Below are 14,988 nucleotides of genomic sequence, written 5' to 3'. Positions count from 1 at the left end.
GCGGACCAAACTGGATTTATTAGAGACAGATACTCTTCTGATAACATTCGCCGTCTTTTTGATATTATTGATCAAGTAAACGCACAGAAGACCCCTGTCCTGCTGGCTTCACTGGATGCTGAGAAGGCGTTCCACACCCCTGCCCTGCTGGCTTCACTGGATGCTGAGAAGGCGTTCCACACCCCTGTCCTGCTGGCTTCACTGGATGCTGAGAAGGCGTTCCACACCCCTGTCCTGCTGGCTTCACTGGATGCTGAGAAGGCGTTCCACACCCCTGTCCTGCTGGCTTCACTGGATGCTGAGAAGGCGTTCCACACCCCTGCCCTGCTGGCTTCACTGGATGCTGAGAAGGCGTTCCACACCCCTGTCCTGCTGGCTTCACTGGATGCTGAGAAGGCGTTCCACACCCCTGCCCTGCTGGCTTCACTGGATGCTGAGAAGGCGTTCCACACCCCTGTCCTGCTGGCTTCACTGGATGCTGAGAAGGCGTTCCACACCCCTGTCCTGCTGGCTTCACTGGATGCTGAGAAGGCGTTCCACACCCCTGTCCTGCTGGCTTCACTGGATGCTGAGAAGGCGTTTGACAGGATGGAGTGGAGCTTTCTGTTTTCAGTCTTAGAAAAGTTCAATATGGGCCCAAATTTTATTAAATGGATCAAATCACTATACTCTCATCCAAATGCCATGGTGACTACTAATGGACTGAACTCTGACAGATTCCCTCTGGAACGGGGCACAAGACAAGGGTGCTCGCTGTCCCCGCTGCTCTACTTGTTGGGGGCGGAGCCTCTGGCAGAGCTGATAAGGAGCAATCCAAGTATTATGGGTGTTTCTGCAGGCGGCCTGCAGCACAAGATTTCGCTTTACGCGGATGATGTCTTGCTCTACATATCCAACGCTGAGAAATCCCTCCCTCTCATTTTAGACACAATTGCTCAGTATGGCAAGTTTTCAGGTTATAGGATCAATTTGAACAAATCCACTGTCTGCCCTCTCAATATTAAACTCACCAGCTCTATGAAGACACTATGTCCTTTCCAATGGAAAACACAGGGGTTTCAATACCTCGGGATCTTCATAACACAATCTGGACCCTCTATTTCTGAAACTATCCGCCACCATTGTCGCAACCCCTATTACCAGCCTGTTCAACCTCTCTTTCATATCGTCTGAGATCCCCAAGGATTGGAAAGCTGCCGCAGTTATCCCCCTCTTCAAAGGGGGAGACACCCTGGACCCAAACTGTTACAGACCTATATCCATCCTGCCCTGCCTATCTAAGGTCTTCGAAAGCCAAGTCAACAAACAGGTCACTGACCATCTTGAATCCCACTGTACCTTCTCCGCTGTGCAATCTGGTTTCCGAGCCGGTCACGGGTGCACCTCAGCCACACTCAAGGTACTAAACGATATCATAACCGCCATTGATAAAAGACAGTACTGTGCAGCCGTCTTCATCGACCTTGCCAAGGCTTTCGACTCTGTCAATCACCATATTCTTATCGGCAGACTCAGTAGCCTCGGTTTTTCGGATGACTGCCTTGCCTGGTTCACCAATTACTTTGCAGACAGAGTTCAGTGTGTCAAATCGGAGGGCATGCTGTCCGGTCCTCTGGCAGTCTCTATGGGGGTGCCACAGGGTTCAATTCTCGGGCCGACTCTTTTCTCTGTATACATCAATGATGTTGCTCTTGCTGCGGGCGATTCCCTGATCCACCTCTACGCAGACGACACCATTTTATATACTTTCGGCCCGTCATTGGACACTGTGCTATCTAACCTCCAAACAAGCTTCAATGCCATACAACACTCCTTCCGTGGCCTCCGACTGCTCTTAAACGCTAGTAAAACCAAATGCATGCTTTTCAACCGATCGCTGCCTGCACCCGCATCCCCGCCTAGCATCACCACCCTGGATGGTTCCGACCTAGAATATGTGGACATCTATAAGTACCTAGGTGTCTGGCTAGACTGCAAACTCTCCTTCCAGACTCATATCAAACATCTCCAATCGAAAATCAAATCAAGAGTCGGCTTTCTATTCCGCAACAAAGCCTCCTTCACTCACGCCGCCAAGCTTACCCTAGTAAAACTGACTATCCTACCGATCCTCGACTTCGGCGATGTCATCTACAAAATGGCTTCCAACACTCTACTCAGCAAACTGGATGCAGTCTATCACAGTGCCATCCGTTTTGTCACTAAAGCACCTTATACCACCCACCACTGCGACTTGTATGCTCTAGTCGGCTGGCCCTCGCTACATATTCGTCGCCAGACCCACTGGCTCCAGGTCATCTACAAGTCCATGCTAGGTAAAGCTCCGCCTTATCTCAGCTCACTGGTCACGATGGCAACACCCACCCGTAGCACGCGCTCCAGCAGGTGTATCTCACTGATCATCCCTAAAGCCAACACCTCATTTGGCCGCCTTTCGTTCCAGTACTCTGCTGCCTGTGACTGGAACGAATTGCAAAAATCGCTGAAGTTGGAGACTTTTATCTCCCTCACCAACTTCAAACATCAGCTATCTGAGCAGCTAACCGATCGCTGCAGCTGTACATAGTCTATTGGTAAATAGCCCACCCATTTTCACCTACCTCATCCCATACTGTTTTTATTTATTTATTTTTCTGCTCTTTTGCACACCAATATCTCTACCTGTACATGACCATCTGACCATTTATCACTCCAGTGTTAATCTGCAAAATTGTAATTATTCGCCTACCTCATGCCTTTTGCACACATTGTATATAGACCCCCCCTTTGTTTTCTACTGTGTTATTGACTTGTTAATTGTTTACTCCATGTGTAACTCTGTGTTGTCTGCTCATACTGCTATGCTTTATCTTGGCCAGGTCGCAGTTGCAAATGAGAACTTGTTCTCAACTAGCCTACCTGGTTAAATAAAGGTGAAATAAAAAAAATAAAAAAACACCAGATCTGAACAGCCTTTTCAAGGGAAAATTATCTTCCACTCCTGGATCGAATCAAGAACAATCTCCAAACCTGGATCTCCCTCCCAATTAGCTTAGTAGGAAGAGTTAATGTAATCCGTATGAACGTCCTCAACTAGACTAAACTACTTATTTCAGATGCTCCCATGCTATCTCCCAGTTTCCTTCTTCAAAACAACTAACCAAAGCATCACCAAATTTATATGGGGCAATAAAAAACCTAGGATCAAGTTTTCCACTTTATCAAAACCTGAATCTAAGGGTGGTCTTGCCCTTCCCTCCCTTCAATTGTACTACGGGTCTGCCCAAATCCGCGACATGCTAACATGGATCACAAACAGACAAGAGTCAACGTGGATTCAGATAGAAGGCCCAATCCTGTGGTTCATTGCCCTTCAGCTCAATTATATTCATTAATAACTTTAGTGAAGTGGGCAACATAGCCAAAACCTTTGTGATTTACAGCACCCTACTAGCGTGGAGGGACTGTAAGAAATACCTGGGCATCTGTTCTCACTCGCCTATAGTAGGCAACCCAGACTTGCCAAAAGCCCTGAGGGATGCCAACTTTAATCTTTGGCATACTCTGGGAATCAGGACCTTTTCAGACCTGTTTAATCAGAAAACCACTACACTGAAATCTTTTCAAGAGCTCTGCAGTGAACTCGATGTGCCAAGATCCCAATTAGACATGTAATTTCCTCATTCACCTCCAAGAGGTTTAGAACTCAGTTGAATGAAGTTGAAATCCTTGAAATCAATCCATTTGTATAGCAGACCCTCATGCCAAATTGAGACAAAGGCTTTTTTTTTTTAAATCAACAAAGAATGAGAACTTTGCCTTTGTTTTGGTTTGTTTGGTTGTCAATTAGGGTGTGCAGGGTGAATACGTGGTCTGTCATATGCTAATTTGGTAAAAAGCCAATTTGACCTTTTCTCAGTACATTGTTTTCACTGAGGAAATGTACAAGTCTGCTGTTAAGGATAATGCAGAGGAGATTCTAAATTCTCGTAGAAAACAGAGAGGTCAACTTACCTTGAGGTGGATGTAGTGGTCGTGAAGTTGTCCCTGTCTGACCAGGGGTCCCTCCACGGGGCCGAACTGGGTCCTCTTGGGGATGCGTCTCTTGGAGAAGACTCCCCCTAGGAAGCGGTCTATGTAGAGAACGAGGGGGAGGCTGGCCCGTGCCCGGGACACCACTGGACGGTTAGGGATGGGGTGGAGGGCACCATGCTTCACACACACTGATGTGTTAGAGATGCTACATTCCTCACACCCTGAGAGAGGAGGAGGGAGAGAGAGGAGGAGGGAGGAGGGGGGAGAGGGAGGAGGGAGAGGGAGGAGGGAGGAGGGGGGAGAGAGAGGAGGAGGGAGGAGGAGGGGGGAGAGGAGGAGGGAGAGAGAGGAGGAGGGAGGAGGGGGAGAGGGAGGAGGGAGAGGGAGGAGGAGGGAGGAGGGAGGAGGAGGGAGGAGGGGGGAGAGGAGGAGGGAGAGAGAGGAGGAGGGAGGAGGGGGGAGAGAGAGGAGGAGGGAGGAGGGGGGAGAGGAGGAGGGAGAGAGAGGAGGAGGGAGAGAGGGGAGAGGAGGAGGGAGAGAGAGGAGGAGGGAGGGGGGAGAGGAGGAGGGAGAGAGAGGAGGAGGGAGGAGGGGGGAGAGGAGGAGGGAGAGAGAGGAGGAGGGAGGAGGGGGGAGAGAGAGGAGGAGGAGGGAGGGAGGGAGAGGAGGAGGGAGAGAGAGGAGGAGGGAGGAGGGGGGAGAGGAGGAGGGAGAGAGAGGAGGAGGGAGGAGGGGGGAGAGGAGGAGGGAGAGAGAGGAGGAGGGAGGAGGGGGGAGAGAGAGGAGGAGGAGGGAGGGAGGGAGAGGAGGAGGGAGAGAGAGGAGGAGGGAGGAGGGGGGAGAGGAGGAGGGAGAGAGAGGAGGAGGGAGAGAGAGGAGGAGGGAGAGAGAGGAGGAGGGAGAGGGAGGAGGGAGAGGGAGAGGGAGGAGGGAGGAGGAGGGGGGAGAGAGAGGAGGAGGGAGGAGAGGAGGAGGGAGAGAGAGGAGGAGGGAGGAGGGGGAAGAGGAGGAGGGAGAGAGGAGGAGGGAGGAGGGGGGAGAGGAGGAGGGAGAGAGAGGAAGAGGGAGGAGGGGGGAGAGAGAGGAGGAGGAGGGAGGGAGGGAGGGAGAGGAGGAGGGAGAGAGAGGAGGAGGGAGGAGGGGGGAGAGGAGGAGGGAGAGAGAGGAGGAGGGAGGAGGGGGAGAGGAGGAGGGAGAGAGAGGAGGAGGGAGAGAGAGGAGGGAGGGAGAAAGAGGGAAGGAGAGAGGGAGGGAGAGAGAGAGGAGAGCGAGGAGGGAGAGAGAAAGAAGAGAGAAAGAGAGGAGGTAGAGAGAGAGAAAGAGAGGAGGGAGAGAGAGAAAGAGAGAGAAATAGGGAGAGAGAGAGAGAAAGAGAGAGAGAGAAAGAGTGAGAGAAAGAGTGAGAGAGAGAGAGAGAGAGAGAGAGAAAGAGTGAGAGGGAGAGAGAGAGAGAGTGAAAGAGTGAGTGAGAGAGAGAGAGAGAGAGAGAGAGAGAGAGAGAGAGAGAGAGAGAGAAAGAGTGAGAGAGAAAGAGTGAGAGAGAGAGAGAGAGAGAGAAAGAGTGAGAGAGAGAAAGAGTGAGAGAGAGAGAGAGAGAGAGAGAGAGAGCGCGAGAGAGAGAGCGAGAGAGAGAGAGAGAAAGATGGAGAGAGAGAGCGAGAGAGAGAGCGAGAGAGAGAGAGAGAGAGAGAGAGAAAGATGGAGAGAGAGAGAGAGAAAAAAAACAGAAATAAAGAATGAGTTCATTGTCATTTGAACTGTCAGTATTAACACAAAGCAGTATTGGTCCATCAGGTAAAACTCCTGTCCCTAGTAGACATCCAGAAGGCCCTGTCACCAGGGAGGTAAAACTCCTGTCCCTAGTAGACATCCAGAAGGCCCTGTCACCAGGGAGGTAAAACTCCTGTCCCTAGTAGACATCCAGAAGGCCCTGTCACCAGGGAGGTAAAACTCCTGTCCCTAGTAGACATCCAGAAGGCCCCATCACCAGGGAGGTAAAACTCCTGTCCCTAGTAGACATCCAGAAGGCCCTGTCACCAGGGAGGTAAAACTCCTGTCCCTAGTAGACATCCAGAAGGCCCTGTCACCAGGGAGGTAAAACTCCTGTCCCTAGTAGACATCCAGAAGGCCCTGTCACCAGGGAGGTAAAACTCCTGTCCCTAGTAGACATCCAGAAGAGCCCCATCACCAGGGAGGTAAAACTCCTGTCCCTAGTAGACATCCAGAAGGCCCTGTCACCAGGGAGGTAAAACTCCTGTCCCTAGTAGACATCCAGAAGAGCCCCATCACCAGGGAGGTAAAGACACTCACAGAGGTTGTGTGGTGTAAAGGCCTGTGGCGCGCTAGGCTCCCAGTCATCTAGGTCCGAGTCATCTTCGTCATCATCCTCTTCGTCAGAGTCCTCTGTAGATGTGGCCCCCAGGGGGCTGGAGGAAGGGTCAACCATCCCAGCCATGGAGGGAAGGGAACTGGACACAGACAGCTGACCCTGGGGTAGAAAGGATAAAAAGGTATGGTTATAGGTGTTGACCAGACCTCTCCAACCCTGTTCCTGGAGAGAGCTACCCTCCTGTAGGTTTAAACTCCAAACCTGTTCCTGGAGAGAGCTACCCTCTTGGAGGTTTTAACTCCAACCCTGTTCCTGGAGAGAGACCCTCCTGTAGGTTTAAACTCCAACCCTGTTCCTGGAGAGCTACCTCCTCCTGTAGGTTTTAACTCCAACCCTGTTCCTGGAGAGCTACCTCCTCCTGTAGGTTTTAACTCCAACCCTGTTCCTGGAGAGCTACCTTCTCCTGTAGGTTAACTCCAACCCTGTTCCTGGAGAGCTACCTTCTCCTGTAGGTTTTAACTCCAACCCTGTTCCTGGAGAGCTACCTTCTCCTGTAGGTTTTAACTCCAACCCTGTTCCTGGAGAGCTACCTTCTCCTGTAGGTTTTAACTCCAACCCTGTTCCTGGAGAGCTACCTTCTCCTGGAGGTTTTAACTCCAACCCTGTTCCTGGAGAGCTACCTTCTCCTGTAGGTTTTAACTCCAACCCTGTTCCTGGAGAGAGCTACCCTCCTGGAGGTTTTAACTCCAACCATGTTCCTGGAGAGCTACCTTCTCCTGGAGGTTTTAACTCCAACCCTGTTCCTGGAGAGATACCTTCTCCTGGAGGTTTTAACTCCAACCCTGTTCCTGGAGAGATACCTTCTCCTGTAGGTTAACTCCAACCCTGTTCCTGGAGAGCTACCTTCTCCTGTAGGTTTTAACTCCGACCCTGTTCCTGGAGAGAGCTACCCTCCTGGAGGTTTTAACTCCAACCCTGTTCCTGGAGAGCTACCTTCTTCATGCCCAATGGAGAATCTTCATTGAAAGTGCCTCTTAGTCCAGAGGGGTCTCTCATGAAGGGAGGGGTATCTCATGAAGGGAGGGGTATCTCATGAAGGGAGGGGTATCTCATGAAGGGAGGGGTATCTCATGAAGGAGGGGTATCTCATGAAGGAGGGGCATCTCATGAAGGAGGGGTATCCTACAAAAGAAAGCTACATCGACTCTGGGTTTTCTACAGCTAACCAGCTCCAGTTAGCTTCACATTCCAGCTCAGGCTTCATCCGCACTACGACGGAGGAACCCAAAATATAAACTGTTTTAGTCCAGTGTTTGTAAACAATGTAAATGTCAAGACACTGTAAAGTCTTTAAACATGGTACATGGTTAAAACTATCATTTGTATATCATGTATGGTTAGTCCTTGCATCCATAACTCTTGTCTATGAATTTGAGAGTGGTTACATTTATCCCTCAGCTGGTTACCTGAAAACACTGTCGGCTTTTGTTGTCGTCTGAACTGCAACCCTTTCTGTTCTGATGGCCCAGTCCGACTCCTAGTGCTGACTGATTAAGCGAAATGCCGTCTTTGGTGTACCTATCAATGCACAACCCCCCCCCCCCCTCACTCATATCTATATTTTTATTCCGTCATTCATCTTTGCCTCGATTCTGACTAGTCTCCCAGTCTCTGATAAATATCCCCACAGTGTGATGCTGCCACCATCATGCTTCACCGTAGGGATGGTGCCAGGTTTCCTCCAAACAATGAACAGTGGGTTAACTGCCTTGTTCAGGGGCAGAATGACAGATTTTTACCTTGTCAGCTTGGGGATTCAATCTTGTGACTTTTCGGTTACTAGTCCAATGCTCTAACCATTAGGCTATCTGCCGCCCCATGCTTCACCGTGCTTCACCGTGCTTCACCGTATGGATGCCAGGTTTCCTCCAGACGTGAGGCTTGGCATTCAGACCAAATAGTTCAATGTTGGTTTCATCAGACCAGAGAATCTTGTTTCTCATGGTCAGAGTCCTTCGGGTGTCTTTGGGCAAATCCCAAGCGGGCTGTCGTGCCTTTTACTGGGGAGTGGCTTCCGTCTGGCCACTCTACCATAATGTCCTGATTGGTGGAATGCTGCAGAGATGGTTGTCCTTCTGGAAGGTTCTCCCATCTCCACAGAGTAACTCTAGATCTCTGTCCGAGTGACCATTGGGTTCTTGGTCACCCTGACCAAGGCCCTTCTACCCCAATTGCTCAGTTTGGCCTGGCGGCCAGCTCTGGGAAGAGTCTTGGTGGTTCCAAACTGTGTTTGTGTTTTTGGGGACCTTCAATGCTACAGACATTTTTTAGTACCATTCCCCAGATCTGTACCTCGTCTCAATCCTGTCTCTGAGCTCTATGGACAATTCCTTCGACTGCTTGGTTTTTGCTCTGACATGCACTGTCAACTGTGGGACATTATATAGACAGGCGTGTGCCTTTCCAAATCATGTCCAATCAATTGAATTTACCACAGGTGGACCCCAATCAAGTTGTAGAAACATCTCAAGTTTGATCAATGGAAACAGGAAGCACCTGAACTCAATTTCGAGTCTCATAGCAAAAGGGTCTGAATAATTATGTAAATAAGGTATTTCTGTTTATTATTTTGAATACATTTGCTAAACTTTCTAAAAACCTGTTTTCGTTTTGTCATTGTGATGTCATTGTGGGGTATTGTGATGTCATTGTTGGGTATTGTGATGTCATTGTGGGGTATTGTGATGTTATTATGGGGTATTGTGATGTCATTGTGGGGTATTGTGATGTCATTGTGGGGTATTGTGATGTTATTATGGGGTATTGTGATGTCATTGTGGGGTATTGTGATTTCATTGTGGGGTATTGTGATGTCATTGTGGGGTATTGTGATGTCATTGTGGGGTATTGTGATGTCATTGTGGGGTATTGTGATGTCATTGTGGGGTATTGTGTGTAGATTGATTTAAATAGTTTTTTTCCCTTATCAATTTTAGAATAAGGCTGTAACATTCAAAATGTGGAAAAAGTCTAGGGGTCTGAATAGTTTCCAAATGCACTTTATATACCGCCTATATGCACCTCCCTGTCCGGGCTGTGTGGGGACACAGACATAGAGAGAAGAGACAGAAGAATGAGGGCAGTTGCTTCACTATCTCTACCTGAAAATACGTGATCTAAGTGATTGATAGTTGGTATTCAGCAGTTATAAAGCCTTATTTACTTTGAACAAATAGTAAAATAGTGATGTTGTCAGACAGAAGACAGCAGCTCTATAGAGATGAGATGATGACTTGGAATTAAATAATAAAGTCATCAAATAAAACTAGATATACACATACACATATAAACTAAACTAATGTAATATATATATATATATATATAAAACTAAAACGAATGTAATATATTATATATACACAAAACTTGTGTAATATATATATATAAAACTTGTGTAATATACACAACAACTGAAATGTGTTATTAAAGTAGAGTGAATAAATGATGGTTGATAAATGATAAACAGTAATGGACAGTTACTGCCATCATGGGACTTATTGTGTTATTATGTGTTACAGCATTTAACCCACAATGCAATTCATGTTTTTTTAATGATTTATTTATTATTACTCAATAAAAATGGACTAATCGCTCAGCAGACTCCTCACCTGTGTTACCGGCTCCAGGAGGGCCTGAGGAGCCTCGGCCACGTTACTGAGGACATGAAGGTTGGCCGCGTTCATGTTCTGACCACTGGGCAACAACACTGTCACCTGGTGGCGAGAGAGAGAATAACACACGACATTTCCACTTAAAAGACCTAGAGTTCTGCTTGACTTGATATAGAACGTACCAGAGATATGTACGATACAATATGAGAAAACTTGCATTGGCCATTTGCATTCAAATTCATTCTTGTTATTAGAATACAAATCCATGGAAAAAGAAGTGTCAATAGAAATGTGTACCTGTTGAGTCGTTCCATCCTGCTGAATGTAGGCCACCTGCGGCTGGTCAGAAAACACACCCTGGAAACCACAGGTCCATAAAACAAAACAGTTCTTCTAAAAGTACGTGGGGGAATAAAGTCGAATGGTAATGTCCTGTAGAAAAATCAAAAAAGTCCTTGTTTCTCACCCCTGAGCCGTCGGCCGGGTGGATGTAGACTAGGGTGTGTTCTGCCGACTCCACGGAGGTGTAGGAATTACCGTCTGCTGTGTAGACCACCTGCTGCTGCTGTCCTCTGTCCTGCTGGTCTCCACTGTACACTATCTGGGCTACTGTACCGCCCTCAAAATGCACCTGCAACACACAGAGAGACAGAGAAACAGAGAGAGAGAGAGAGAGAGAGACAGAGAGAGAGAGACAGAGAGAGAGAGAGAGAGAGAGAGAGAGACGGAGAGGTAGAGACGGAGAGAGAGGTAGAGACGGAGAGAGAGAGACAGAGACAGAGAGACAGAGACAGAGAGAGAGGTTGAGACGGAGAGAGAGAGAAAGACAGAGACAGAGAGAGAGACAGAGACAGAGAGACAGACAGAGAGACAGAAAGAGAGAGAGAGACAGAGACAGAGTCACTTTTTGTGACTTTAAAATGTCCCGTTGTTTGAATGCATTTTGACGAAGATCCTGAATTAAACTAAATGGATCCGCCTAACATTGATAGACCTGAGCTTCAGGGTGAAGTTACACCTAGATACAGGTGTAGGATCAGCTACTGCTGCCCCAATCCTAACCTTATAGGGATACAGTCAGATGAGGTCCTTTATCTACTGACCCAGTCAGATGAGACCCTTTATCTACTGACCCAGAGTCAGATGGGGTCCTTTATCTACTGACCCAGTCAGATGAGACCCTTTATCTACTGATCCAGAGTCAGATGGGGTCCTTTATCTACTGACCCAGAGTTATCTACTGACCCAGAGTCAGATGAAGCCCTTTATCTACTGACCCAGAGTCAGATGAAGCCCTTTATCTACTGACCCAGAGTCAGATGAGGTCCTTTATCTACTGACCCAGAGTCAGATGAGGTCCTTTATCTACTGACCCAGTCAGATGAGGCCCTTTATCTACTGACCCAGAGTCAGATGAGGTCCTTTATCTACTGATCCAGAGTCAGATGAGGTCCTTTATCTACTGACCCAGTCAGATGAAGCCCTTTATCTACTGATCCAGAGTCAGATGAGGCCCTTTATCTACTGACCCAGAGTCAGATGAAGCCCTTTATCTACTGATCCAGAGTCAGATGAGGTCCTTTATCTACTGACCCAGAGTCAGATGAAGCCCTTTATCTACTGACCCAGAGTCAGATGAAGCCCTTTATCTACTGACCCAGAGTCAGATGAAGCCCTTTATCTACTGATCCAGAGTCAGATGAGGTCCTTTATCTACTAACCCAGAGTCAGATGAAGCCCTTTATCTACTGACCCAGAGTCAGATGAAGCCCTTTATCTACTGATCCAGAGTCAGATGAGGCCCTTTATCTACTGACCCAGAGTCAGATGAGGCCCTTTATCTACTGACCCAGAGTCAGATGAAGCCCTTTATCTACTGACCCCAAGTCAGATGAGGCCCTTTATCTACTGACCCCGAGTCAGATGAGGCCCTTTAACCATTTAGTGAGGGAAATGCAAAACTGACCCAAGATCAGCATATCGGGGCAACTTCCCCCTACTTGTAAGACATGAGTGAGTACGGAAGGGGTGTGAAACTCATTCCACGGATGGCAGAGTGTCTGCAGGTATTTCCTTTCTATTAAGACAAGCAGGTGAGGAGAGTTCCTCACTAATTAGTGACCTTAAGTCATCAATAAGGTACAAAGGGTGTAGGGAAAACCCACAGACACTCTGCCCTACGTGGAATGAGTTGGACACGTGTGGAGTACAGTAAAAGTCACCTGAGTGGTGTTCCCTGATTCGCTGTTCCCTGCCTGGTTCCACACAGGGGATGTTTCCTGCTTGGTCTCCATGGCTGCAGCCCGGAACCAGTTACCACGGTCACCACCTGATCACACCAACCTCACGCAGCTGCTGGCAGCTCCAGACTGTACTGATGATCACATGACAACCACAGAACAGAGAGTTAGACTGTACTGATGATCACATGACAACCACAGAACAGAGAGTTAGACTGTACTGATGATCACCTGACAACCACAGAACAGAGAGTTAGACTGTACTGATGATCACCTGACAACCACAGAACAGAGAGTTAGACTGTACTGATGATCACCTGACAACCACAGAACAGTGAGTTAGACTGTACTGATGATCACATGACAACCAGAGAACAGAGAGTTGGACTGTACTGATGATCACATGACAACCACAGAACAGAGAGTTAGACTGTACTGATGATCACATGACAACCAGAGAACAGAGAGTTGGACTGTACTGATGATCACATGACAACCACAGAACAGAGAGTTAGACTGTACTGATGATCACATGACAACCACAGAACAGTGAGTTAGACTGTACTGATGATCACATGACAACCACAGAACAGAGAGTTGGACTGTACTGATGATCACATGACAACCACAGAACAGAGAGTTAGACTGTACTGATGATCACATGACAACCACAGAACAGTGAGTTAGACTGTACTGATGATCACATGACAACCACAGAACAGAGAGTTAGACTGTACTGATGATCACCTGACAACCAGAGAACAGAGAGTTGGACTGTACTGATGATCACATGACAACCACAGAACAGAGAGTTAGACTGTACTGATGATCACATGACAACCAGAGAACAGAGAGTTGGACTGTACTGATGATCACATGACAACCACAGAACAGAGAGTTAGACTGTACTGATGATCACATGACAACCACAGAACAGTGAGTTAGACTGTACTGATGATCACATGACAACCACAGAACAGAGAGTTGGACTGTACTGATGATCACATGACAACCACAGAACAGAGAGTTAGACTGTACTGATGATCACATGACAACCAGAGAACAGAGAGTTGGACTGTACTGATGATCACATGACAACCACAGAACAGAGAGTTAGACTGTACTGATGATCACATGACAACCACAGAACAGTGAGTTAGACTGTACTGATGATCACATGACAACCACAGAACAGAGAGTTAGACTGTACTGATGATCACATGACAACCACAGAACAGAGAGTTGGACTGTACTGATGATCACATGACAACCACAGAACAGAGAGTTAGACTGTACTGATGATCACATGACAACCACAGAACAGTGAGTTAGACTGTACTGATGATCACATGACAACCACAGAACAGAGAGTTAGACTGTACTGATGATCACATGACAACCACAGAACAGTGAGTTAGACTGTACTGATGATCACATGACAACCACAGAACAGAGAGTTAGACTGTACTGATGATCACATGACAACCACAGAACAGAGAGTTGGACTGTACTGATGATCACATGACAACCACAGAACAGAGAGTTAGACTGTACTGATGATCACATGACAACCACAGAACAGTGAGTTAGAATGTACTGATGATCACATGACAACAACAGAACAGAGAGTTAGACTGTACTGATGATCACCTGACAACCAGAGAACAGAGAGTTGGACTGTACTGATGATCACATGACAACCACAGAACAGAGAGTTAGACTGTACTGATGATCACATGACAACCACAGAACAGTGAGTTAGACTGTACTGATGATCACATGACAACCACAGAACAGAGAGTTAGACTGTACTGATGATCACATGACAACCACAGAACAGAGAGTTAGACTGTACTGATGATCACATGACAACCACAGAATAGAGAGTTAGACTGTACTGATGACCACATGACAAACACAGAACAGAGAGTTGGACTGTACTGATGATCACCTGACAACCACAGAACAGAGAGTTGGACTGTACTGATGATCACCTGACAACCACAGAACAGAGAGTTGGACTGTACTGATGATCACCTGACAACCACAGAACAGAGAGTTGGACTGTACTGATGATCACATGACAACCACAGAACAGAGAGTTAGACTGTACTGATGATCACATGACAACCACAGAACAGAGAGTTGGACTGTACTGATGATCACATGACAACCACAGAACAGAGAGTTAGACTGTACTGATGATCACATGACAACCACAGAACAGAGAGTTGGACTGTACTGATGATCACATGACAACCACAGAACAGTGAGTTACTGGTTTAAAAACTCTGGGATGGAAGGGATGGAAGTTAATGAGGGAGATATATTTTTTCTTTGTTTTACAAAGTGACCATTTCTAATGTGGAAATGAGATGGTAATATTATTTTTTTTTACAAATATTGCAAAATGCATGGATGCAAATAAATTGTTTATAACCGTCTGGTATGCTGTTTGTTGACTCGCTACAGTAAAATATTACTGTGGTTACAAACGTATGAATTAGGTTGTTCTCTCTTTCAGAAATGCATTCAGAGTAACACAAGTATCTTACTGTTTCATTTCTGAACAGGCATTGATTGCATAATCATAGCACCTGACCATTACACGTAGAATAGTCTAGCGAGAGGATGGGGATTTGTATTTCAGCTGGTTGACTGCGCCCTTGTACAAATGGGTCAACGTATATTATTAGCTCGCTTAGCTTTTGTTGCTAACAATGTAACTATCAAGAGG

General features: G+C 47.2%; 1 protein-coding gene across 1 annotated transcript in view; it reads right to left on the bottom strand.

The window, feature by feature from the left end:
- Window positions 1-14,859, bottom strand: part of prdm10 (PR domain containing 10) — a 68,350-nt gene extending 53,491 nt beyond the window's left edge. The window contains exons 1-6 of the mRNA XM_090219051.1: window positions 12,234-14,859; window positions 10,478-10,642; window positions 10,309-10,368; window positions 10,009-10,113; window positions 6,325-6,502; window positions 3,994-4,235 (exon numbers count right to left, since the gene is read on the bottom strand). Coding sequence (XP_090075177.1) covers window positions 3,994-4,235; window positions 6,325-6,502; window positions 10,009-10,113; window positions 10,309-10,368; window positions 10,478-10,642; window positions 12,234-12,305 — 822 coding nt within the window. The 5' untranslated portion in view covers window positions 12,306-14,859. The remainder of the gene's footprint in view (window positions 1-3,993; window positions 4,236-6,324; window positions 6,503-10,008; window positions 10,114-10,308; window positions 10,369-10,477; window positions 10,643-12,233) is intronic.
- Window positions 14,860-14,988: the final 129 nt, after the last annotated feature.

Source organism: Oncorhynchus mykiss, chromosome 24 (assembly GCF_057628025.1).
Source record: "Oncorhynchus mykiss isolate SJ-2025 chromosome 24, ASM5762802v1, whole genome shotgun sequence".
Lineage (NCBI taxonomy): Eukaryota > Metazoa > Chordata > Actinopteri > Salmoniformes > Salmonidae > Oncorhynchus > Oncorhynchus mykiss.
Note: the sequence above shows the minus strand (reverse complement) of the source record. Positions and strands in the feature narration are given on the sequence as shown.